The 27,759-nt window shown below is 44.2% G+C and overlaps 1 protein-coding gene across 1 annotated transcript in view; it reads left to right on the top strand.

The window, feature by feature from the left end:
• Positions 1–27,759, top strand: part of MAST1 (microtubule associated serine/threonine kinase 1) — a 99,576-nt gene that overhangs the window by 13,238 nt on the left and 58,579 nt on the right. The window contains exon 2 of the mRNA XM_079959983.1: positions 14,165–14,196. Within this exon, the coding sequence (XP_079816109.1) occupies positions 14,165–14,196 (32 nt within the window). The remainder of the gene's footprint in view (positions 1–14,164; positions 14,197–27,759) is intronic.

Below are 27,759 nucleotides of genomic sequence, written 5' to 3'. Positions count from 1 at the left end.
TTCGTTGGTTGGTGCTGCATATTCTTTCCACCTCTGGGCAAAAAAACAGTTGTAGCATACATAAACACGTTTTTTGTTTGTTTGTTTTTTGTTTTTTGTCTTTTGGTATCTCTGTACCTACTACCCCTAGAAGAAAACCTTCTGTTTTTTTGCTAAAGGTTATCTTAAACATTTTCTTCAATTCATTATAAATCATTTCCCAGAAAGCTTTTGCTCTTTTACAAGACCACGACAAAGTACCTTCTTTTTCTTTACATTTCCAGCATGTGTTTGATTTTGATTTATACCTTTTTGCTAAGCCACTAGGGGTTAAATACCCTGTGGACTATCCTTTTGAAAATTGGCTGTCCAGATAAATTTGTAAACATCATTCAGCTCAAAACAAAAAAAAATTCCTTCCAGTAGCACCTTAAAGACCAACTAAGTTAGTTCTTGGTATGAGCTTTCGTGTGCATGCACACTTCTGAAGAAGTGTGCATGCACACGAAAGCTCATACCAAGAACTAACTTAGTTGGTCTTTAAGGTGCTATTGGAAGGAATTTTTTTTGTTTTGACTATGGCAGACCAACACGGCTACCTGTCTGTAACTGAATCATTCAGCTCCTCCATGATAATATGACAGCAACAATTGCAGGTAACAATGGCTCTCAAAGTGAACCATTCACAGTGGGATCAGGTGTTAAACAGGGTTGTGTTATTGCCCCAACTCCATTCATTATTTTCATTGCCAGGATCCTACACTTCGTCAAAGGGAAACTCCCCACCGGAGTAGAAATCATATATTGAACAGATGGAAAGCTCTTCAGTCTGAGCAGGCTGAAAGCAAAGAGTAAGATTACTGTAACTTCCGTCATACAGCTTCAGTATGCTGATGACAACGTACTGTGCGCACACTCAGGATGACCTCCAAACCATCCTAAATATCTTTGCAGAAGCTTATGAAAAGCTTGGCCTATCACTCAACATCCAAAGAACCAAAGTGCTGCGCCAACAAGTACAAAATAACCCCTCTGCAGCGCCACAAATCCAACTCAATGGTGTAATGTTGGAAAATCGCTTCTCCTACCTAGGCAGTTATCTTTCCCCAAGGGCCAACACGGATGCCGAAATCCAGCATCACCTGAACTCTGCGAATGCGGCTTTCTCCCGATTGAAATGCAGAGTGTTTGAGGTCTGGGACATTCACACGGAAACCAAAATGCTTGTTTACAAAGCTATTGTACTACCAGCCTTACTATATGCTTGTGAAACATGGACCACTTATAAACACCATCTCCAACTCCTCGAAAGATTCCATCGACGGTGTCTCTGAAAAAATTTACACATCACTTGGGAAGACAGGCGAACTAATATCAGTGTACTGGAAGAAGCAAAGATCGCCAGTGTTGAAGCAATGATTCTTCAACATCAACTTCGTTGGACTAGTCATGTTGTGTGGACACTGGCGGAGGAAGAGGAGAGTGGGGGGAGTGCACTGCCCCTGGCAACGCGATCCCGGTGGGGTTCCATCGCGGCTGCCTCCTGCCCACACTGGGCGCCCCACCCCCATAATGCACGTCCCACCCCTGTGGGCGGTGTGCCCCGCCCCGGAACATGCGCTAGCCTGCTCTCTGCCCACCCCCCTGGTGCTGGAGCATGAAGCTCCTCCACTGTGTGCGGATGCCTGATGATCATCTTCCAAAGCAACTACAGTCATACCTTGGGTTGAATGTGCTTCAGGTTGAGCGCGTTCGAGTTGCACTCCGCAGCAACCCAGAAGTAACGGAGTGCGTTACTTCCGGGTTTCGCCGCTTGCGCATGCGCAGACACTCACAATGACGTCATGCGTATGTGTGGAAGCAGCAAAATACGACCCACAGACGCGCCGTTGCTTGTTACGTTCGCTTCAGAATGCAAACAGGGCTCCGGAATGGATCCCGTTCGCATCCCGAGGTATCACTGTATTCTATTCCGAACTTAAAACTGGAAAGCGGAATGCTGGTGGTCAACAAAAGAGGTTTAAAGACTCTCTCGAGGCAAATCTTAAAAAATGTAGTATAAACACTGACAACTGGGAAACACTGGCCTGCGAGCGCTCCAGTTGGAGAACAGCCTTTACCAAAGGTGTCATGGGCTTTGAAGATGCTCAAACTCAGGACGAAAGGGAGAAATGTGCTAAGAGGAAGTAACGCTTGGCAAATCCACACCGTGATCAACTCCCGCCTGGAAACCAATGTCCCTACTGTGGAAGGATGTGTGGATCCAGAATTGGCTCCCATAGTCACTTACTGACTCACTGTTAAAACCATGTTTATGGAAGACAATCTTACTCGGCTATGAGTGATCGCCAAAGAAATACCATCTATACATCATTTTCATGTAGTTTTCCTTCTGCTGTAAATTTTAAATCTGCATTCCACAGCTTCTCCCATGCGGCCATTTCAATATTATGACCTATATGTCTTGCCCAGTGTGGCAGCTGCAGTTCTTTCTGGTTTCTCAGAACCTGTAGCTCACCCATTTTGAGACAGTCACATGTTGAACCAGCGATATCAGCAGGGCTCAACACATGTTGACTGTGCTGAATATTTCTGAGTATTCTCAGCAACATGCCAAAAGTCACTACAAAATATAACCATATATGCTGCAGGCCTGCATGTGGGAACTGTCATTCTTGGCCTGGGTAGGTAGTTTGCGTGAGTAGAGGCCTCAATGCTGGCTGCTGCTGTGAGAGCTTGGAGATAGTGATGGATTTAAAATGAACAAATGTATGAAATTATGCCAAGATACACACACATAGAGGAAGGTTTTACAAAAGAAGGATAGAAGACACTGTGTGGGGTATTAAGGTTATACTAGCCTCTCCCATCCTTGTGCCATCCAGATGTTTTGGACTGCAACTCTCATTGGCCAGGGCCTAGTGGGGGGAGGAGTCTAAAACATCTGGAAGGCACCAGCTTGGGGGAGGCTGGGTTCAGCTGTTGATAGTCTGTTTCTTGATCTCAAAATAGATAGGAGCACCTTTTAACGTACCGTAATTGGAGATAAACACTTCACTTCCCCTGCCCCAGATTATTAAATGTATGCAGCAAGTAGCTGCAGGATCTAGTGCCTAAATGAATGCTTCCAAGTTGTTGCTGAAATGCTGCCTTGAATTTAACACCAGCAGTTAGTAAAGATTTGACAGATAAGATCATTACTGGGGCTAACCACGGGTCAAGTGATAGCAAATGAAACCAGCTTGATTTAAGTAGAATGGCAAGTGGAATTTGAACTGCACCTTCAGTATTTTGAAATGCTGAGGTTAATAGACACATTAGACTCTGAGAATAAGGAACTGGTGTTTCTGAATACTGAAATTATATCTATGTAGTGTGTATCGATGATAAACAGTTTCCATGCCAAGCAGAACTTAAAAAAACAACACCAAAAACCCAACACCTTGCAAGAAAAGAGAAGCCTCCTCCAGTTTTCTGTTGAGGCATGGAAGCGTGCAGAATCTGTCCTCGCCCACAAAGATAGGACGGCATGCATAACCAGCTTACCAAATGGTTACATGATCACTATGGTAAGTTAACAAGCAATGGCTGGAATTGATGCTAAGAGACGGAATTGATGTCCGGGGGGGGATTTATGAAAGGCGGCGCTTTGTCCTGGATCTTAGGCAAGTCAATTAAAAAATAAATAATAATAATAATAGCTGAACAACTAGGGTTTTCCTTTAAAAAGCTCAGCAGTTTGGGGGTCTTCCTAAACAAAAGCTTAACAACTATATAATTTCCTGGAAAAGAACTACATGGAATTGGCGGAAATGACTGGCAGAATCTGAGACCAGGGAGAAGAGTCGGTGGAAGAAGATTGGAAGAAATTTAAAGCTTATTTACAGAAACATTGTAAAATTAAGGAATGTTAGAAGGAGGCTGGAATGAAGTTATGTGGCTTTAGCAGAAATGTTATAAAGGACTAAGTAAAAATAGACTGTTAATGAATGAAAGGAGGGAAGGTAAAGTTACACTCTATTAAGATAAATTATAATAAAAACTGGGAAAGATGGAAAGGATTTGCTGAAATAGCTAACCGAACTAGAATACAAAAAAGGGAGGTGTGAGGAGGTCAAGGAAACTAGAGAATGAAAGATAAGTTATGGGAAGGTTTGTTGTGTTTTTTTAATTGTTTCTATTTCTCTGTTTTCTGTTTTTTATATTTTTTTCTTTTTTTTTTCTTTCTTATTGTGATGTGTTGTCTAGTTTTTGCCTAACTTGGTGTTTTCTCTTTTTTCCTTTTGTAACCTTTAAAACTTTAATAAATATTATTTTAAATATATATATATATATATAATTTCCAGGAAAAGAAACTTGCAGGATTTTCCACATCAGGTGGCAAAATAGCTTGTACCTGACTGGTGTGCACCATTTGCCGCTCTTCCTCAGTCAGCAAAATATCTTTGTGCAGCCCTGTGAAATATTAATAGTAGGCTGTATTGCAGGCTTCTTGTCAGCCACTCTCTCTCTCAGCTACAGCACTGTGCCCCTCCCTCCAAAAAAAAGAGCATTATGAAGACAATATTGTATATTGGCATTGGCAGGGAAATCATTTTAAGTATTTTAAAATGAAACTTCACGGTTTTAATTATTTCTGTCTTAGCTGTGGTCTTGTTTCTGGATGAACTTATGACGGTCAAATCATAGCTACACTCGTTTATTATTTTCCATCGCTTCTCTCACTTCAGCCCTAGGTGTGAGAGAAAAACAGCATATAAAAGAACCAGGAGGCTCTGTCTCCAGAGAATTGAATTGTCATGCTAGACTTTACCTATCTCTTTGCCTGGAGCGACTGTGGAAAGAAACATACTGGTGCGGTAATGTGGTGTTGAAGCATAACCCCTTGTCAGGGGTTTTTTTTCAGCCGGAACTCTGTTCTGCCACCTCTCAGGTGGGTGCCATTGCCTTCATAAGAGAATAAGGGAGGCATTCCTGGTGAGTTCTGGCACCTCTTTTTCTAGAAAAATAAGACCGCCCCTTGTGCTCCCCTTGTTCCCCACTGAACCTCCCACTCTCCCACCTACCCTTGGCGTATTCTGCTTGGAAATTTGGATGGCAGATAAATATTCTGGTCATAATCCACCTGGCAGCTTCCAAATGAACAAAAATGAAAACGAAATTTTGCATTGGCCCTGAATATCCCACCCAGAATGGAGCTGATTTGAGGGGGAAATGGGCGCTTCGGGCAGATACACCAAATGACACGTCCTCTTTGGTCATTGACCTGGGGCGCAGTCCACCGGGACAATCTCTGGCACAACCCCCATTGAAATGAGGGTGGACAGGAGGGTTCCCTTGCCCCAGGTTCTGTTTGCCTCCTCCCAGAAAAAGGAATTTTGGATGTGCTTCACATTCAGCTCAGCCTGCTGTTGTCATCAGAGGGACAAATCATATCCAGAGACATAGCCTTGTTGGAGGCTGTATACACGATCCCTGTAAAGTTATATTCTTCCCCTCAAAGACTTCTGGACATTATAGTTTGTTAAGGGTTGCTAGGAAATGTAACCCTCTGAGGTGTAAACTATGGCACCCAGAATTTTTTTAAAAAAATTATTTTTATTAACCGGCCAATCAAATCAAATTAAATCACATCACATAAATTCTGAATTACAAAGCCGAATTTTAAATTTTGTTGGGGGGACCCATATTTCAAGATCTGAAGGGGGATTCTGATCATCTTCTTGCTACTGCGTTAATGTCCAAATCAGTCCAAACAGAGTTCATAATTCTATCCAGTCTTATCTTGCTGTTTCCACATCACATCTTGTTCATATATTTTCTCTTTTTTCTTTATGATCTCTTCTGATAGTCTCCTTAAGATGATAAACACCAATAATAATCCTGTGTGAATTTTTCCGTTCTTCCAATCCTCAAATCGAGATGGTTTCCATATATCATCGCCTTCATAGATAACATCACTCTTTCCATCATTAATCTCGCAAAACTGTCGCTCTTAAGTCCCACTGAGGAGTTTCACCCACAATATAAAAACAGCTCTATTTCTCTATTTCTCCTCTCAGACTTAAGTCCTCCGACAGAACTTCCCAATATGGCGATGGCATTTTTAACTGCGTCATTCCAAAGCTCTTATACATTCCACGCTCTACTTAAAACATGCTTTGGTTCGAAAGTTTATCTCCACACAGCCTTAAATCCACAGCTTAAGTCCTTAAAACGACATTTCTGACTCGTGAGGGGAGGGGATTCTTGTTTAATCACATAAGGAAAGAAAGGAAAGGTTTTTTTCCCTCCCCTATCAGTCATTTGCCATACCGAGTCTTGGCATATCTTCTCATGATTTCTCTTGTTCCTCTGACTCGTCTTATTTTATCAGAGATCTCTTCTGTTAGCAGTCTTTACTCCCCCTTCTTCCTTGAGATATGTGCATTCCTTCATCCAAATTGTTTCTTTTGAAGTTCTTGCAGCTAGTGGCGCGGATCAGGGACGGCGTCCAGGAGCACCGGAATCCCACAGGAGGGCTTTGTGCCTAGTGCCCCCATCCCCACAAATTCGGGGGTGGTATAGGGCACAGCAGGCAAGGCAGTCCCCCCCCCACCATCCTGGGGGGGGTAGGGAGGCTAATTACTCCCACCATAGCCTCCAAATTACCTCGTGTGGGTCGGAGAGATGTTATTGTCAACCATCTTCCGATGCGCCTCCTAGTGGCCCCAAACTATGGCACCCAGAATTATTTGATGGAAATAATGTGCTTTGAATGCTATATGCACACTATAACCTTAGTTTGTTGCAGCAAAGTCTTGTAGACACCTAAGACTCTTGGGAAGGGGAAGCAAATGTGTTGGAAGTTAGCATGGAATCACTGAGCCCAGAGACAATTTACCACATCATTAAAAAACAACAATGAACGATGTGTTGAAATAACATCTATGCAAGAAGAAGAGTAGGATCACAGGAAGAAAGATTCCTAGCCTGAGTTTGTACCTGCTGCACTGGCTTTCTACTTGCAGTTAATTGTTTGCCTAGGACAGGACAGGCTTCCTCAAACTCGGCCCTCCAGGTGTTTTTGGCCTACAACTCCCATGATCCCTAGCTAGCAGGACCAGTGGTCAGGGATGATGGGAACTGTAGCCTCAAAACATCTGGAGGGCCGAGTTTGAGGAAGCCTGGCCTAGGGGAACACTAAACTATGATTTTCCCCGCCTTCAGTATGGAATAATATTGTCCATTCATTCTGCCACCTGGCCTAAGGCTGATTCATACGTGCCTAGACATTACCTTATTTCTGGTCACTCTGATTATTCAGTATTTGATAATTTTGCTTCTGAGGCCTAGTCTAGGTCTATACAAGCAGCAGAATGACAAGGTGAAATTGTGTGGTGGTAGAATGTACTACCGTCGTTCGGTCCCAGCACCTGCCAACCTAGCAGTTTGAAAGCACCGCAGGGTGCATGTTAAGTTGTGGGCGAACATAGCAGACGACACAGCAATTTCTCCAGAGCAGCTCTTTATTTGTAAGCTGGGCAGAACTGAACAGCAAACAGCTCAGCCGGCCTGCTTTTATAGGCAGCCGGCTGTCAACATTGTAGCAACAACAACCCAGGGTTTCCCCGCCTAAAATAACTGACGTGGACCTGAGTGAAAACTATCTACAGTATCCCCCTGCTGGCCCAGGGTGAGAACTTCAGTACATAACACCCCTCCCCACCAAGATAAGGCGTTAGTTACAATCGTAATGGTTTCCTTATATACAGCACTACACGTAATGGTTCAATTAGGCACAAAAGCATATCGGTTACATTTCCCATACTTAGACCAACAGTGATACATGTCCAACAACATAGTCCTTTAAATAAGTTGGGCGCTTGGAAACTCTGCCAGACCGCTGGGGACTGGTAGCCAAGTCCGGGGGGCCACACAATTCTTGCTGAGGCTGTGGTGCGACCCTAGGTGGCGTTGAAACCAAATCCCCTGGATCCGCTGCTGTGGGTGGAGCCTCCGCAAGTGGAGTGGTCTGAGTCTGTGGTAAGTCTGGCAGACCCTCTGAAGCGGCTTGGTTCGGCTCCACGCTGGCAGTTTGCGAGGGAGGTGTAGGTGGAGCCTCGCCATCTGTAAGTGTCTCTTCTGGAGCCACAAGCGCAGTTGGGGGCACCACGGTAGTGTCCAAGTCCCCAACCCTGCGCCTAAGCTGGTCTATGTGCAGGTGCCACAAGCGCCCGTCTTCGAGTGCCACCTGGTACGAGCGAGGTCCAGTGACTCCCACTACTGTGGCTGGCACCCAAGGAATGTCCCCCACATAGTTCCGGGCAAAGACCTGGTTTCCTGGAACAAATGACCGTGGCGCGTTGGCATAGCCTGGGGGTTCGGCCACGGCAAAGTCCGGGTGCAGCCGGTCGAGCGGTGACCTGAGGCGGCAGCCCATAAGCAGTTCAGCAGGACTCCGCCCTGTGGCCGCATGGGGGTGATGTGTTGCACGAACAAGTATTCGGCGACCCGCTCGTGCCAGTCTCCCCAGTCCAGGCGCGCCAGTGCCTCTTTTGCCGAGCGCACCATTCTCTCCGCTTGCCTGTTGCTGGATGTATGAAAGGGTGCCGTTAGGGCATGGCAGATGCCCAGTCCCAAAAGATACCGCTCAAAAGTGCCTGACGTGAACTGCGGTCCGTTGTCGGAGACAAGGACATCAGGACACCCATGCATCGCAAACAGGCCTCGCAGCACCCGGATGACGGCCTCGGTAGTGGTGGAGGGCATCAGGGCCACCTCCAGCCATTTGGAATAGGCGTCCACCACTACCATAAAGGTCAGGCCGTGAAAGGGGCCAGCCACAAGCGTCCGTCTTCAAGTGCCACCTGGTACGAGCGAGGTTCAGTGACTCCCACTACTGTGGCTGGCACCCATGGAATGACCCCCACATAGTTCCGGGCAAAGACCTGGTTTAACTGATGTGGACCTGAGTGAAAACTATCTACAGTATACCCCTGCTGGCCCAGGGTGAGAACTTCAGTACATAACAGTGCAAGTAGATAAATAGGGACCACTTACCAGCACGAAGGTAAACTGCGTTCCGTGTGCTGCGCTGGCTCGCCAGATGCAGCTTGTCACGCTGGCCACGTGACCTGGAAGTGTCTGCGGACAGCGCTGGCTCCCGGCCTATAGAGTGAGATGAGCGCACAACCCTAGAGTCTGGCAAGACTGGCCCGAATGGGTAGGGGTACCTTTACCTTTACCTTTAGAATGTACTACCTCAGACTGCAGGGGTTTTTTAATGGTCCATGTTGTTAAAACACACACACACACACAGTTCCTTGCAGGTAGTAAACTAGCATATCAGACCCTTCAAGTGTTCCTATTTTCCAGGGACATCCCTGACTTAGAGAAGCTGTCCCAGTTTCTGATTTGATCCCTGAATGTCCCACTTTTCCTTAAGATGTCCCTGTTTTCATTGGAGAAATATTGGAGGGTTTGGAGTTATCCGACCCCCGAGCCATCTGAAGGCAATCCAGCATAGGAAAGTGTTTTTTTAATGTTTCATATTCTGCTATGTTTTTATATGTGTTGGAAACTGCCTAGTGTAGCTGGAGCAACTCAGTAAGAAGTGTGGAGTATAAATGGTAAAATTATCATTATGGAAGAGGACATCCCTATTTTCGTCGGAGAAATGTGGGAGGTTATGGCATGTGGGAGGCAGGCCAGGCTTAGAACATCCCTGAGAGTGCTATTTGTTTCCTTACAGGGAAATATAGGGGGCAGATTGCCATTCACAAATGGCACCTTCTCACATACAACCATTTCAACATGGTTCAGCCACAGTGGCACAGCTAGGTAATTTTAGACTCTGGACTTAATGGCCTTTGCTGCCCCCTCCTGCCTTCGGATGGTAAAGTGTACTTCACTTATTTCAAAATGTGGTAAGCCCTGCACGTTATAAAGGAAAGAATAGACACAGTAAATGAATTTTTTTGGAAGACTTTTAATAGTTTCTTTATAGAAATCTCTCCCCCACTTATTTTTACGAAATTGTATTTGTATGAACATAAAGGACAATTTGTTATTATATTCGTACAGAAGAACTGTATAAAATTATGTACTTGCTTTTCCTTATCTTCTTTTTTCTCCTTTGTTCCAGCTTTGGTACTGAATATTGCTGTATATATAGACTTCTCTTTTTTTCATTGAAACTAATAAAGATCAATAAAAAAATGGGTAAGCCAGCCCTGTCTGGGTCCGTCTGCTTATTCTGCATTGTAGGAGCCCCGGACTTCTGCCCCCAAACCTTGCCCAGAATTCCCCTGCTGTTTTGCCACCTTGTTCTGTCACATGTGTGGCACCTGCCATTTTGTTTAGTGCATGGCTTGATTTAAACTTGATGCTGGGTGGGTTAAAATTGATTTTCTGTCCTGCCCAACCAGCATCATTTGCCATTTGGGCCCTCAGCTGTTACCCCTGTAACATTAGCATGCCAGCACTGCTGCAGCCAACTCCTGGTGTGTTTACATGGCAAAAGTAGCAGATGAGGCCTTGGTTTAAACAAGAAATGCTGCTTGGGTCATCAGGTTTAGAAGGATATCACACTTCACTGGAGCTGAGGCTATTGTGTTTCGAGTGCATCACATACACACACTGTTGAGTTTGTTTGAGGCAGATCTTTGCTTTGTGATGAATTGTAGGGGGGAAATACTGCAAGGCAGTGGGAAAACTTGTTGTGGGGATGCTGGTGCCCATGGCAAAGATGTGTGAACTGACCTCAAAAAGCACTTTGTCTGAGGTGAGGAGGACATTCTCTCTGCGGAGCTGAACCTGTGGTGGTGACTCATTTGCAAAGTGCCACCTGATGCTGCAGTCATTGTGATGAACATGCATGTGTGAGCCAGCTCTAAAATGAAAGAGATAACTGAAGGGAAAGTTAGGTTGGAGTCAATTCAGGAAATAGCTTGGGCATCAGTCTAGTTCAGCTTTTCCCAGTCTAGTACTGGATTACAATCCCCATCTTCTTTGACCATTGATCATGTTGGCTGGGAGTGATGGGAATTATAGTCCAACAACATCTGGAAGGCACCAGGTTGAGGAAAAATGGTCTGGGTTTTAGCAAAAGTTATGGAACGGGCAGGGTGGTGATTGATAATAAGACTTTATTTGAATGACATTTCCATCCTGCCTTAGCTCTAAGAAGAGCCTCCAAGGTGGTTCACAGCAATAAAATACCAACGCAATTAAAAGGTGTATTCAAAACCAAAATAAAACAGATGAACAAAATCAAAACTAGATAAAATTAAGGTGTATTAAAAGTCTGGTGGAAAAACATGTCCTTACCTGCTTCCACCCAAAGGGCCCTGTCTTACATTTCCATTAATTGCACCTACCTTAGTTGCAGAATGCAGAGCAAGACCTCAGAAGATGACCACAGTTGACAGGCAGGTTCATGGAGGAAGAGGCAACCCTCTAAATAGCCTAATCTCAAGCCTTTTAGGGCTTTATAGATAATAGCACTTTGAATTTAAGATGATGCAGCCAAAATAAAAAGGCCTGGCTGGATACAGGACTTTCTAAGCAGTTATCACAAGTTACATTCAAGTGACAACCCGGGTAATCAATAGGATCCATGCGCTTCATTAATCCGACAGTCTTGGTGAACATTGCAGTGGACTTTGTCAGTTAATACCACCAGAGACCACTGTGTAAGGAAAACCTTTTGGGACGCTTCCTCTGATAAGCGTCCGCACACGCGATGGCCTGCTTAGGGAATTACGGCAAACAAGGTTTCCCATAATGCATGGGTGTGTGAGTGATTCTAGAACTCCCTTATAAAGAACAAAGCATTTACAAACCATTTTATACATAGTTTCATTCGGATATACGTGCTTTTCCTTAGAAAACAAGTCTGATTGTTTCTGGTTCTGATAGAAAGTGTCAATATCCTGCTACGGGACTTGCTGCATCGACACAGAGGGGGTTCCATTCATAGAAACAGCGGTATTGCCTGCTAGTTGTGTTGAGCTGTCGCTAGCGGTGCAACAACTTTGACAGCGGAGCTTTGGGCAGGTTGTCCCTTTAAATTTTTTAATGTGTTATGGGAGTGAGCCCTTTATTGAGAGGGAATTTGAGTGGTTAAGGAGGGGCTTTGGGGTTCTTTTGATGTGTGTGATGTAGAGCTTTGTGGAGATGTATCAAGGCACATGAACATGCATTGGTGACTGTGAATGAAGTGGGGGTAGCATTTATGGTCATGCCTGTGTATCAGAAAGAATCAAGACCCCTTTGAGGTGCTGATGCTGTGAATCCCTCCATCATAGGTTCAGGCTGTATATTTGTGTAACTAAACCATATATCATAAAGACACTGCAGTCTCTGCTGTGCCTCCTTTCCAAAAGAAAAGAGAAACCTTGGGTGAGTTTCTGGAACTCCTTGTAACTTGCACCACTCAGAGATTAGGGTGGCATGCAACAATACATTTTAATGGTACTGGGTAGAGAGGGACCTATAACTTTGTTTACATTGTCCCCTGTTGGTAAGCAGAAATTGAAATCTGTACTGCAAAGTGGTTGGCATGAATATGCTATTTAGCAATTCTGCTGGCACTTTGACAATCTGGAAAATCCAATATGTCTGTCAAAATAACTCACCAGAAAATATATCTAATGCTACCTGTTACATTGAGAGAATCAAGTGTTTTCCTGTCTTGAAGAAATCTAATATAAGGAAGCAACTTCAGTGCCTGCCTGCCTGCTTGTCTTTCAGTGTGATCCTAAGCATGCCTACTCAGAAGTAAGCCCCACTGGGTTCAATAGTGCTCACTTCCAAGTGAGTGGGCATATGGTTGTAGCCTTGATACTTTATTTTCTTCACCCATCCTCCCTTGATTCCCTTTTCTTATCTCTGATCCCGCCAGCCCAGCCCCGCACCCTGTTGGTTCCCTCACCTAATTCACCCGGCCTGTTACCTCTTTTGTCATTTCCACCTTTGAGCCTTTTGTGAGGACAGTCTCTGGGACAGCCCTCCTTTCTTTTGTCCCTCACCCGATCGCCTCATAAACAGGAATACATTTACCCTGTGCTAAAATGGAAAAAAACAGCAGCAATGCAGCCAGGCAGTCCAAACAAGAAAAGGTAAACTTTGTGATTTAGGTACACGCTGTAAATCGAGCACATTTGCCCCATTTCCCTTGTTTTACATAATTTATGATGCACTTTGGACAATTACTGTTATTATGCATAATTTATTCTGGTTTTGCTAGTCAGGGGCAGGAAGCTATAGATGCCTCTGACAACTGGGAAATCCTGTTGGCAACTCCTTTGGGTTTTCAGCAGGCATGCAGTGACCCCACTTTCAATCGTCTTTGCAGATATAAGGACTAAGGGGTCAGCAGACTTTTTCAGCAGTCCACTGTTCTTCAGACCTAGTGGGGGGCCGGGCTATATTTTGAAGGGAAAAATAACCCAGAGATGCATTTTAAATAAAAGGACACATTCTACTCATGTAAAAACACCAGGCAGGTCCCTCAAATAACCCAGAGATGCATTTTAAATAAACAGACATATTCTACTCATGTAAAAACACACTGATTCCCGGACCGTCTGCGGGCTGGATTAAGAGGTGATTGGGCCAGATCCGGCCCCCAGGCCTTAGTTTGCCTACCCATGGACTAGATCGTTGTTCTCTCTCTTTTCTAACGTGAAAGCTGAGTTTTTCAGAGAGATGGTTTCTGTGCGTGTAGCATATACATCCTGTCCTCTTGTGTTTCATGGAGTCATGGCAAATGTGTGTTCTAACTGAGCTCTTCTGCAAAGCCCTTCTATGGGGGCTTACCACAGATTTACGTGCTCTGCAGTATCTGCCACCACAAGTCTCCCTGTCTTCCCCACCTCTCCTTTAGCATTTTTTGCCCATGGAGTCTAGGTTGCCTCTGGGTATCCCACTCCCTCATCAAACTTTCTGAGGAGAATGCGATGGCTTATTGGAAATGAGGAACTGTTGGCTACCTGTCGTGCTCCGCTTTCCCTCAGGACAGCTACATTCCATATAAATGATGTGTACTGAAGAATGAGTTACATAAATAGTAGGGATGAATGTCCTTGCTATTATTTTTACTTCATGGAGGGTGGGATGTGAAAAAAAGGCCAGTCTTTCCTTTACTTATCCTCAATTTACACCTATAGCTAATGTATTTTTTTTTTTCAATTATTTGCAGAAAGACCTCCCTTTGCCCAGGAAAAGCAGTAGGTAAGTACAAGATTTCTGTATTTATAATAGACACATAGCAGAATGCCAACATGAGAGAAAAACTCTTTCTTTGTAGCCACTTTTTTTCCTTGTGTGTGTGTATTATATGGGATATGTAATTATTATTATTATTATTATTATTATTATTATTATTATTATTACTATTACTAACTACCCCTCTTGTGGACTGATTTAAATATCATTACCCCAATGAGAAGGCTTCCAGCCTGGTTTAACATGTCCTTATAATGTGAATTGTCTTGTCATGTTGCATATCCTTGGTGGTGAAGGAGAAATGTACGCAGTCCCAGCAATGCATGCAGCATGGAGCTTTGAAGTGTTCGCTTCCACCAAACAGAGCACCACTACAGAGAAGATAATTTCAGCAGCCTCCACACAGGGGCTGTCGTAATATTTTAAGCTGCTCTTCAAAGCTACTTCCCAACTTCATCTTTTTTTGCTATTTTGTCTCCTAGCCTGCCCGTAACCCTCACATTATAAATCCACCACTGGGCCATTTTGAACACTCATTCTGCATTGTGGACAAAGCCTCTTCTTTCTGCCCGTTTGCTTCTTAAAAATATGTTTGCTCTGACCAACAGGTAGTTTTCCTAGAAATCCACTCTATGAATAAAATAAGAGATTAGAAGGCAAAGGCTCCCACTGTCAGCCCTTCCGAGTGACCTGCTGACAAATCTTGTTGCCTGAGATTTGTTGCCTCGTGGTTGGCAACTGTGGGGCAAGAAAGGACCCCTCGAGGGAGGGGCAGGCTTGTCCAAGGAGACTCTGAATTACTGACTGCTATGCCGGGATGCTAAGGGACGCGGGTGACGCTGTGGGTTAAACCACAGAGCCTAAGACTTGCCAATCAGAAGGTCAGCGGTTTGAATCCCCGTGACGGGGTGAGCTCCCGTTGTTCGGTCCCTGCTCCTGCCAACCTAGCAGTTCGAAAGCATGTCAACGTGCAAGTAGATAAATAGGTACCACTCCAGCGGGAAGGTAAACGGCGTTTCCGTGCGCTACTCTGGTTCATCAGAAGCGGCTTAGTCATGCTGGCCACATGACCCGGAAGCTGTACGCTGGCTCCCTTGGCCAATAAAGCAAGATGAGCGCCGCAACCCCAGAGTCAGCCACAACTGGACCTAATAGTCAGGGGTCCCTTTACCTTTACCTTTATGCCAGGCTGCTAGGGTATTTGTACCCTAGGGTATTCAAAGTGATAACATAGAACTGGAATACGTGGTTATCCCGTGGTCTAGTTCTATGAAAGCATTCAGCACACATGAATATTGACATACACAAAACAGAACTGAATTGTCTTTCAAATGGAATATTCAACTTGCATGACTTTGCAGCTGCATATTTGTACCTGGAGTTCTCACAGCATTTGAAAGTTTGGCAGGAAAGTTCCCCAAGGTGTATGATTCAGTACTTCATAGTCCTCTGCAATCTCAACATTTCTGCAATCATATTTTAAGCAGAAATCAGTTTACTGAGGCCATAATTAATTCTGCAGTAAGGAAACGGTGGGGTGTGGAAATTGTGGAATAGATACCCCTTTATTTATGTGGATAAGCAGATAGTCAGGAGGAGTGCATTTGTTATCCTGAAGAGGCAAGCCACTGTTTGGTTTCAAAAATGACTTGCCTCATTAGGTGTTGGAACAGCTGCTAAATAAAATGTCAAAATAAGCTCTGACTGTGTGTGTGGTTTCTTTTGCTTCATATTTTACTGTTTAGATTGTTGCCATAATATTTTGCCTCCATAGAGGAATATATAGGATTACATGTGGGAATTAATTTTTCTGGAATTCCTAATTCACATAAATGGTGCAGGAAATATCTGCTCATGGACCTTCTCTTATATTTGAGTAGAAAAATGCCCCTTTAATGGTGTGTGTGGCTAAGGTGTATCTGTGCAGGTGACTGTTCATCTCTGTGCATCCACATTAATTCTTGACCTTGTGTTTTTACACTTAGCAAACACATATTGGTGTGTCGTATGTTGGGGAGTATGTATGTACATATAGGTCTGAAATGAAGATGGAAACTGAAGTAATGGCTGTTGGTAGCAGTAAGTCACTGTTGGCTATCTGAAGTATGGCAAAGCAGTGATACAGACTAAGTTGAGCAAGCTATATTCTCCTTATTCATTTTCTAAGGCAGAGCTTTCCGAACTTTTCTTGTTTTCAAATTTTTTTAAAAATAATTTTTATTACATTTTCAATTTTTGTAATATCCATACATAAATCAATAAGCTCAAACATCGCTCTATCCGAGCATGGACCTCCTCCTGCCCCTCTTTCTGACTTCCGTACGTATTTACTTTATTCTTAGCATTTCTATAACCACTTTTTTACCTTCTTGCTTATTTTTATATTTCCCCTTATTCAATGTAAATCAGTTCCTTGTACTATCATTACAAAACATTTCAACTCAAAGCTACAAACGTTTTCAGATGTTTGCAATATACTTTCATACATAATATAAATTTGCTCCAGTCCTTTTGAAACAGTTTGTCGTGCTGGTTCCGGATCTTCCAGACTTTTCAAGCTGGTGACACACTTTTAGGACATGCCTCGTTTCGTGACACAGCAAGAGGGTTTCACATCATTTCGTGACACAGTAATTCAGTTTTACCAGAAAACCGGAAGTTAAACTGACCCTTTCCAGCCCCAGGAGGAGCACAGGGAGCATTCGTGCGACACACCTACACACTGCAGCCAACACACTAATGTGTCACAATGCACAGTTTGGAAAGTTCTGTTCTAAGGGTATTAAAGTGCGCTCTATAAATAAAAAAAATTGAAATTTATAAATTGAAAATCGTAAGTTCCCCTAATATGTTCTGCTACCTTTAATGCCCTCTCAACTTTCTGGAGGCACCTCTTGCACGGATGGTCAGAGGAGGAGGAGATGAGTAACGTCCCCACAAATGTGTAGGACATTATTATATAATACTCCAGAGCAAAGCTTTTTTAATTAAAAAAAAAAAAGATTAATATTTTTTCCAGCATTAACAAAATCAAAAACAAATAACATCATAAAAACCAAACTACAGCACCATAGTAGCTGTCACTTTAGGCATACTGGAGATACATAGTCTAGTCACATTAAAGAAAAGCATTTTGTGTGTGGTTGTGCGTGTGTGGGTGTCTACACATATGTGTGTTTTTGTATGCAATGTTTGGGAGGAAATAAGATGGTAAATAACAAATAACAAACTAAATATTGATGTATGTAATTTTTATTTCTTAATTACCGTATTTTTTGCTCTATAAGACTCACTTTTCCCCTCCTAAAAAGTAAGGGGAAATGTGTGTGCGTCTTATGGAGCGAATGCAGGCTGCGCAGCTATCCCAGAAGCCAGAACAGCAAGAGGGATTGCTGCTTTCACTGCGCAGCGATTCCTCTTGCAGTTCTAGCTTCTGAGATTCAGAATATTTGTTTTCTTGTTTTCCTCCTCCAAAAACTAGGTGCGTCTTGTGGTCTGGTGCGTCTTATAGAGTGAAAAAATATGGTATATTTAGTGGTAGTATGGCTGTATTGTTTTTTGTAACATAAAATCATTCAATAAAAATTATTTTTTTAAAAAAAAGAAATAGAGAAAAGAAAAGCAGAACACACCAGTTTCACATTTATGCATGTTACATGCACCGAAGACTCCAGATCATCAGCATAGACAAATATGGACTTCCAGGATGAATCAGCATCTTTTAGCCAATTGCCCATGCATTGGCCTTGAGTTTCATCAGGCAGAATCTCCATGTCTTGCACTGTAATCCATTATCTCACAGGATATTATTGGGCAGTGTTCATGTTGCGTAAATCAGTTTGTGCTTATTAGACCCAGAACTATGTCCCAACTTTGAATGTCATCTTTGCCTTAGGTCAGACTAAGGCTAATGGGGTCTAGAGAAAGATGCTTCCCTCCTCACATACGCTGAATGCTCACTTTCCATTACAGTTTCTGCTTGGATTCCAGTGCCGAGTCCAGTGCTCATTTCCCTGAAGCACTTCCAGCATGACACTGACAAGAAAGACGAAACTGCTGAGCACAGCAGGATTTAAGAGCACGAATATTAGGGATAGATGGGCTGTGTGTGTAGGGAAAGCAAGAGGAGAGGAGTTGCATTTCTGAGAACTCAGCAAAAATATATATAATTGCATTCATTTTGAAGTATTTTCCTCTAACCATGAGGACTAGAAACCAATGTTTTTTAAAACGAAGATAGTAGTCGTTTCCTGCATCTCATAAAATGCCCACACATGGCAAGATGGCTTCAAGTCAAGCCAAAGTGTGCCCCCAGCTGCTAACAGGCTTCCTGTTGAATCTGTTCGCTGTTGAATCCTGAGCACCCACCATAGTTGTCAATGTTTCCCTTTTTAAAGGGAAATTCCCTTATTCTGAATAGGATTCCTCGCAAGAAAAGGGAAAAGTTGACAGCTATGGCACCCATGCAACACAGAGGTGATATCTGGAGCTTTTATTTTTTGCTATTTTTGGCATTTTTGTTTGTGTGGCGTTTTCGTTTTTTTGACTGTAACTTGTTCTTCGTTTTATGGGACTGACTTGTGGCTTGTGACTTTGTTTTTGTGACTGTGGCTTGTGACTTCATTTTTGTGACTTGTTTTTGTGACTGTGTGGAACCCAGTTCAGCTATTGATTGATTGATTGTGTGGCTACAGAAATGGATAAAAGCTCCCATTCAAACAATGAGTGCACATCAGTGCACATAAGAAAAAAAATTAATTTTTTTTATCATCTACAATATTGTCTTACTTATTTTATAGTACAGTACATTGATTATCAATGGTCTCATTAGATAGTAAAATTCATGTTAAATTGCTGTTTTAGGGATTGTTTTTAAAAGTCTGGAACAGATTAATCCATTTTGCATTACTTTCTATGGGAAAGCGCACCTTGGTTTTAGAATGCTTTGGTTTTGGAACAGATTTCTGGAACAGATTAAGTTTGGGAACCAAGGTACCACTGTACATCATAGTTATGGTGACTGTTGTGGTTCCACACACTCCCCTAAACCTGCCTCTGAAGGGGGAAGTCCTATCGTGCAAGCAGAGCACATTCTATGCATGCAACAACTTAGCTGAATCCTACCTTTTACATGTGTGTTTGTGTGTGTGTACACTTGTTAGAGCGTTAATGGTATGTCACATAGTTGTGCTTAAAGAAGCACAACTGAAGCCGCACATGTGTATAATTTGTTGCATTTAAATGAGTATTCATGTGTTTCTACATATACCCGATAGGAAGGGTTTTTCTATAGATTCATTTTCTCCCCCCCTGCCCCCCACCTGGAGATATTCCACCCCTGGAGGTATTGGGCTCGAATATGAGCACACTACTGGAAACTGAATAAGGATCAGAAGCAGGAAGTGCAGATTTTCATGATTCACAGGGTTAGTTCTGACTTTATGTCTAAAGCACCTTTATGTCTAAAGCATCAAAAAGTGCTACCAGGTGCTGTGTTTGTGGTGGAGAGCCTGTGGCAATTTCTGCCAATGATACTGTGTCCTCAGGGATTGCTGGCTTGAGAGCATCCTTGCTCCATCAAAATCCCTATGTTGAAAACTTAAAGAGAGGAAAGATTAAGCCCAGTATTTATCCTAACATGGAAAATTTCCATTTTTATGGAGGTTTTGGCATGGGGGCTCTTTCCTGCACAGAGCGCCCACACACACATACAACAGTTGTGTGGAGGACTGTACCACATCCCCTCAGTCCTGAATGTCTGCAACAGCTACTTTATTACTATGCCAAAAAGTGACTTGTTTTTATTTTCACGCTCTTCTCTCCTAAACTTACTGATTGTTTTTCTTTTACAGTATTTTTATTTTAAACTGTATGCAAGTCATACAGTTGCATAAAGCAGTGGTTCCCAATTAGCTAAGTACTGCAGACCCCCTGTTTTTCAAAAGCCAAAAGCTTTTGAAAATGTTGATATCTCTCTGGTAGTTTTTGATATGTGAATGGTGCCACCATACCCTCCAACATGTCCCGGCACATTCTTCCCAACTGCGTTCCCGCACAAGAGCACAGCGTCCCAAAATGTGTGGTTTTGGGGCACCATTATCTTGTGCATTTTGGGACACCGTGATCTCCTGTGAGAGTAAGGTCGCCAAAAACAAGATGTCCCAGACAGTTGACTGACATGTGCCACAGATCCCCTGGGAACCACTGGCATAAAGCAAGTCTCACAATAATCCCAAAACAAAACCCAGCCAACAGGTTGAAAAGGAGCTTGCCTGATCAGCTTTTGCTCCAATTGGCGTGGAAGCAGACAGTGTAGTCAGATACAAAGATGAACTAGCTTGGCCATCATTATGCAGCAACCATTATGGCTGGAAGCTGATGCCCTTCATTGTGTTCCTTGCTCAGGCAAACAAATCAGGTGACTTACTTTCCACGGTTAATTTTTGCAGTTTTTGCATGCCAGTCAGTGCTCATTCTGCATTTAGAAGGTTGCAGTGGCAGGGAGAAGTGCAGTTCTGCTTTAGGTGAGCCATATGACTATTTCCCCTTATTATAATTGACATTTCCATAGTGCTTTAGATGGTTCAAAGCACTTCAGAAATACAATAACCCTGTAAGGTTAGGGTCAGTATCATTAAGACCCTTATTGCAGAGTAGAAGCTGCTGAAGCTGAGAGAGATTTGCTCATAATGAGCTCATGGCAGAGGCAGGGTCTTCCTTATTATGCTTTTATTCTTTGTTAAATTTGTATACCACCCTTCATTCAAAGATCATAGGGTGGTTCACAACATAAAAATTAAAAAGGGAGAACACAAAATACATAATAAAAACAAAACCAAACTAATAACCCCCTTCCCACAAAGACATTTATTAGGTTGTAGAATATAAAATCACCCAAAGGCCTGGTTCGAGAGAAATATATTTGCCTGGTGCCTTAGGATATGGAGCGAAGGCACCAGGTGAGCTTCCCTGAGAAGAGCATTCCACAGATGGGGAGCCACCACAGAAAAGGCCCGTTCTTGTGTAGGAGGCACACAAAGAAGGGCTTCAGGTGATGATTGCAGGGTCATTATTCATAGCGCTCTTTTTTTAGCCACTATAATGCAGCATGAACATGGCCACCTGGTGTCCTGCTTCTGAGCATGGACTTAATGTATGTTTCCAGATATTTTCCTAAGTTGTACTGGGAATGCTTACTACTCTTCAGAGCAAAGGAGCTTGTTTTGAGCAAGAACGCCACATTCACCGTTTTTCCAGATTTTGGCATTAATGTAGTCTGCTGTTTATGGCTAGTGAAATCAGCTTCATCCTAGGCCTGCGTACCCATGGATGCTCTTAGGCATTTACGCAGCCAGGGACAGTGGGACCATTTGCAGAAGAGTAAGTAAGTGGATATACTTTATGGAAGACAATCTTACTCGGCTACGAGTGATCGCCGAAGAAGAAGAAGAAATACTTTTTACACCATCAAAGTGTACAAATATGTCCATCAGTGCAAGACATCGTTCACCCGTATGGTGAGAGCACCTACGATGGGCAGGTATTTGCACACAGCCAAATATGTGTGCACACAACCCACACCCATATGCAGATCAGCAGCACTTGCAGCATGCGCTCATGCACACACTGCCACTTAATACAGCGCCGCCCCCTCACACCTCCCCCTCCTCTCCCTGCCCTTCCCCGCATTCTCTCCCTCCCTCTGTCTTCCCCTCCATTCCAGTCCTCCTTTCTTCTTCAAAAGGGAAGGCTCACCACAGACCTCCCCCCCTCCACTCTTGGCTCCAGTGGGGGCTCAGAAGGTGCTTCTGCAGCATATACAACCCCCAGCCTCGCCACCATGACCCCCCTGGGGGATGATGTCTGAGTCCCTGTGGACAGCGCTCTCCAATTTCTCTATGCCCGATTTCCTTGAGAGCAGCATGTTTCGCCGTACAAAAAGGTACAGAGAAAGGAAGCTTAATTTAGTCTGCATCCCTCCATCTTTTCTCCCCCTTCTCCGTAGCCCCTCCCCATCAGCATTCTGTCCCCCTCTGCTCCCATTCCTCCATCCTTCCTTCCTTCATCCCTTCATCCCCTATCATTCTTCCTCTCTCTTCTGTCTCCTGTATCTCTTGCTCCACCCCCCCCCCACTTCGCTGGTTTGCAAGGGAGAAGGGGGAAAAAGAGCTTGTGTGTTATCATCTTCCTTTCCCTCTAACACCCCCCCCCCCGCATTGTGGCCAGGCAGCCAGGACTCTCCAAGGAGGTGTCTCCTGGGGAGGGAGGGAGGGGGTTGCAGTGGCTGGCAGGGTTGTGGCGCAGTTGGGGGAGGGGAAAGAAAGATTCACAAAGACTAGGATGCCATGGCAACTGCCAAGGACATGAGCTGTATATGAACTGGCAACACTGCCTATGACAAATGGTTGGTCTGCCTGTCTTTCTAGCTGTCCATCTCCCTCTGGCTCCATGGATGCCCCCCCTCGGTTCTTCTGGGTCACTCAGCCTGGACAAGCTTGTGGCTGCTGGGGGGGCAGATGGAGGGGCTGGGGGTGGGGGTGGCTGGATGGGGCTGGGGACTGTCGGATGCAGCGAGCAAATGGAGATGGATAGGAGGGGGCTGAGCCTTAGTGGATGGAAGGAAGATGCAGAGGGTGAGAGATCTGCGCGTCTGAGTGCACTCCAGAAGGATGGTGTTGTGGGTGTCTATATATATTTGCCGCAGGAAAGTTAGGTGGGAAGGGGATGAGTGGGAATAAATGGAAGGATCTATGGCTGGGCTCTGGCATTCTGTTCTTCTTCCCGAAGATGCTCACGCCTGTGAATTTTTCAAGTGCCTGCATGCCTAGCTGCCACTTCTGGCAGCTAGGAATTTTAAATGCATTCTAGCCCTAGGAGCGATTGTGTGAAAAGTGATCTAGATTACATTAATTCCCCACCCCCTTTACCCATCCATCATAGCAGTTGAGTACGGAATGTATAGCAGTAACACCCCCATCCTTTGCTTAAATTCTCCCTGCCATTGCCCTCCATTCCCATAATGCCTCAATATACACCACTGCTTTCTCTGGTATTTATCTTTGCGATCTGCTCAGCTGCAGGGCAATGCTTTTATAACTGCATATAACAGAGAGACTTAAAGACGTGTCCAGTGTCAGTCAGGTGGGGTTGTGGCAGTTAAGCTAAGTCCTCCCTGCTGTCTCAGCTTATCAGATGTGGGTTCTTCTACAAGACTAGCTCAGTTTGTGTTGTTTAAGTCTGCATGTGTGCAGTCTACATCTGTTCATTTGAACATCAGTAATTGGCAGTGTGAGTTTTCAGTGAAAGAGCTGAGTTGGGGGGAGAGAAATACAGGGAAATCACAGACGTTTGTGTGTGTGTGTGTTTACTTGTTTACATAGGACGTAGAGAGCAGAGTGTGTGCTGTCACTCTGTCATTCTGTGTGGTTGAACAATGGTGTAGGAACTTCAGACCAGAAGCCAGGTGGCTTACTATAATTCCTTGCGCCAAATTGCAGTGCTAGAAGATGCCTTGATGTGTTGCAAGTTTGCAGTGGGCTCTCTGCCAGAACTCAGAATCCCCGGGAGACTCGGACAATATTCCCTATGAAAGAAGGGAGTCTGTTGAGCTTCACAGTAGGCAGATGGTGACAGGTCCTCTGCCCTATTGCTCCACCTATAGGAAAGATGTATTTTCAAACTATCAGGAATAAGCTTATATCCCATACTTGTGGATTAGCTAAAACAGATATTTCTTTCTCACATTTTATCCTGCCCTTTGTCTTGGGAGCTCTGGGCAGCATATACAAGGAGAATCCCATTTTATCTTTAAAAAGCCCTGCAAATGTGGGTTAGGCTGAGAGATAGATAGATAGATAGATAGATAGATAGATAGATAGATAGATAGAGACTGGTTCAAGGTCACCCAGGATGAATTATTGTTTTTTAAGGATTCGTCTTTGCAAAGCATTTCCAGAAAATGGACCCCACTGCTTTCCAAATACTAGATGTGGTTTTGGAAAAGATCGACTGCTGCCTTTGGTAGAGAAAAGGGGAGCAGCTGAGAGTGCATACTAAGGAACAGCCTAGACATGACCAGGGGTAGCCATGTTTGTTGTTCATATGTCTGCCTCGTTCCTGTACGCTGTGGAATTGAAACGCGTTTTCTCTTCTAACATGGAAAGGGATGCTTCGGTGAGAAGAGAAGAGCCCTTTGAGCCTCAACTTCCATGTGCTTCATTGCCCCAGGCCCTTTCCCCTCAGCCCAGACTATGGAGCAATGGCTTGCAGGCAGTGTTAGAAACTGAGCTGTGAAAGCTAGGAGCTAAATGGCACCTTAAACCTAGGTAATGGGCGCAACAACGGAATGTCTAGGCACGTTTTTTGCATAACAAGAATACAAAGCTGAAAATGAATTGGCTGCAGCTAAAATATTATGTTCATTTTTCACATGGTCTAATCCTTCCCCTGCCCACCCCCACTAATATTCTTAAGAGGGTCTCTTCTCTGGTCTTCAGAGTGTAGCTGGAAGTGGGGAGGCAGAAAAGGGTCCTCCTTTCCTTCCACTCTGCAGTTTTAATCCGAAATCTTGGGCGCAGGACTGCACCCAGGGCTCAGAAACTGCTAGCGCTAATGAAATTCCCTGTCGTGAAATGCGCCTAGAACAATGGGAGTTTCGAACACAGCTTGCAGGGAGGCTAGGAAGGGAATGGCTGGGCTTTGCTCTCCTTCCTTGTCTGTCTCTTCTAATGTCAGAAGCTGATCCAGCCACCAGCAGTCGCTTTGTACCTGCATGGGGAGACACAAGAAGGAAAAAACATGGCTGCCCCTGTTGTATCTAACATGGCTTTCAAGACTTTTAGGATTAGGAATAGACTTTTATGCTCTTTCCACTTCCTTGGCACAGTCCTCTGGGAGGTAGGTCAAATCTTTCACCCCAAACATCGCACCAGTCCTTGCTAAAAATTTTATTTCAGGGGTGGGGACCTGTGGTCCTCCAGATAGTTGCTGGACTCTTAACTTTCTGCCCCAGATCCAGGCAGGCTGAGGCTGATGGGGTTGGAGGTCAGTGACACCTGGATGTCCACAGGTCCTCCATCACTGTCTTATATATCATTGTTAATATTGGAGAGCTTTGCTCCTTTCTGTGTGATAACTCTTGTTATGCAACTCTTGTCATGCAAATGAACCTTCACATTTGAAACGTTCTTGTGCAGTTCATGAGATGGCGTTGGACTGGGATCGTGGAGACCTGACGTCAAGTACCACCTCTGTTGTAGTTTGGTCTTTGGCAACTGAGTCGCAAACCCAGAGCATTACCCAATCTCACAATTTTCGTTCCAGATGTGCAAGAGAAAGATTTCCCCAAAGGAGGAGTTGTCAGCTCTGTTGCACTTCTGTCTTAGGTGTTCTGCTGTTTATTTGTTTACATATGCCCTGCTTTCTGGAGTAACATCTTACGAGACCAGCTTACAAAATTCAAACGCAAGAAAAACCTCACATAAATCAGTAAAACCAATAAAGTATCACAGGTAATCACATTTAAAAGCACAGCTGAAAGGCCTTCTTAAAATTCATGCTCAAAATATTACTCAGAGTAGGTGCACTGAGATTAATGAACATGACTAAGTTAGATCCATTAATTTCAATAGGCCTGCTCTAAGTAAAACTTAATTGAATGCCAGCACATCCAGATTAAAGCTAATCATAAAGGCCTTCTTAAATGCAAATGTTATCAAAGCATGCTTAGAGAGGCCTGGGTGCGAGGTTTGGCTGTGTTCCATTGCATTGGTGCAGAAAAGTCCCTGCCAAACTAGTTCGGGTCCACAGGAGACCAGAGAGCAGGGTGTGGTATGAAAAGCTCAAAACCTGCATAGGCTCATGATCCTTTAAATACGGGTAAGGCTTGTAAAAGTAGCCCCAGGTTGGCTGCTTCAGGGATGAGAAGCTGCCCAGAGTGGCTGGGGAAACCCAGCCAGGTGGGCGGGTATAAATACTAAAATTATTGTTGTTATTATTAGAATGCCCAGGAATTGAGAACCCACTTTCCCCCTGGGTTATGCCGCCAAAAAATGAGGATTGTTCATTCATTCATTCATTCAGGCATTACTTTCAGCTTCAGAGATGTGAGGAGAGGAAAAACAGAAAAATTCAAAGGGAGGGGAATGCTATTTATTTTTAAATATTAATAATATTGTAATGGTATTAACCACCCTGTTGCATTCACAATGAGGGAGAATAAGGGGTGCATTTATTTACGCTTTTCAATGTATTGCTGCATGGAACCCCAAGTGGTGTGAGATTCCAGATGTTCCAGGTGTTTACCCAGCGTTCATGTTTCCTTTTGGAAAGAGGCACAGCAGTGACTATGGTGTCTTTATGGTAAATGGTTTATTTACACATGTACTACCTGAGCCTATATTGATGCGGGTGGCGCTGTGGTCTAAACCACAGAGCCTAGGGCTTGCCGATCAGGAGGTCGGCGGTTCGAATCCCTGCGACGGGGTGAGTTCCCATTGTTCTGTCCCAGCTCCTGCCCACCTAGCAGTTCAAAAGCACATCAAAGTGCAAGTAGATAAATAGGTACCACTCTGGCGGGAAGGTAAATGGCATTTCTGTGCACTGCCCTGGTTCGCATGCTGGCCACATGACCTGGAAGCTGTATGCTGGCCTCCTCAGCCTATAGACTGAGATGAGCGCGCAACCCCAGAGTCATCCGCGACTGGACCTAACGGTCAGGGGTACCTTTACCTTTACTACCTGAGCCTACAATGGAGGGGTTCGCAGCATCAACATCCGGCACAGCTGTCTCTCTCTGCTTGCTGCGTTGCCTCTGGTCCACATCCCTGCAGCTCAGCTCTGAACACTGGCTTTGTCCTTTTAACTAACCGCAAACGGGGGGAACGGCCCTACACATTTGCAGTCTCACACAGAGCCTCTTTCATTTGTTTCCTTTAATGACCCATTACCCAGGCTATCACCTGACACAGGAAGCTAGCCTATCTTAATATTTGTTCAATCCAGGGATCAGAAGGATATCGCATACAGCCTACTTCCTCCCCCCCCCCCAAAAAAAACCTCATAACAGTATGCTTGAAGTGTAATAGAGATTTTCATTTGTGTTGGCAATTGTGAGCTTTCAGCTGAGCTTTCATACTTATTCTGGATGGATTAATGCAAAAGGTAGTAATGTGATTTCTGTTGCTATTGAGCTAGGGTGTATGGAGTGTTATGGGAGGGGTAGTACCTCTGGTGGGGACACATTGCCCTCCTTTGGGGTTTTTTGTCCATCTTTGGTCCCCACCCTACACTCAGCTCTCACCTGTGGCTTCTACCTGTCAGCATGTGACAGTGGCCACATCCCAGGAACATCTTCGACTGGCCAGCTAAACCAGGTGCCAATGGGTCTTGTTGTGAATATTTCCATGGCCTTCTGAGGTTTGGTGAGCTGGAAGGCAGCACAGGGCCCTCTTGGTCATGGCCCCCTGGTTGGTAAATCCCTTTTCTAGTGATGCCCAACTGCTTCCCTCTATTAAGGCTTTCAAGTGAGCCACAAGAGCTAGCTCATCTAGGAGAAGGAAAACTCTGAGC

This window comes from Podarcis cretensis (assembly GCF_951804945.1).
Source record: "Podarcis cretensis genome assembly, chromosome: 17".
NCBI classification, from domain to species: Eukaryota; Metazoa; Chordata; class Lepidosauria; order Squamata; family Lacertidae; genus Podarcis; species Podarcis cretensis.
Note: the sequence above shows the minus strand (reverse complement) of the source record. Positions and strands in the feature narration are given on the sequence as shown.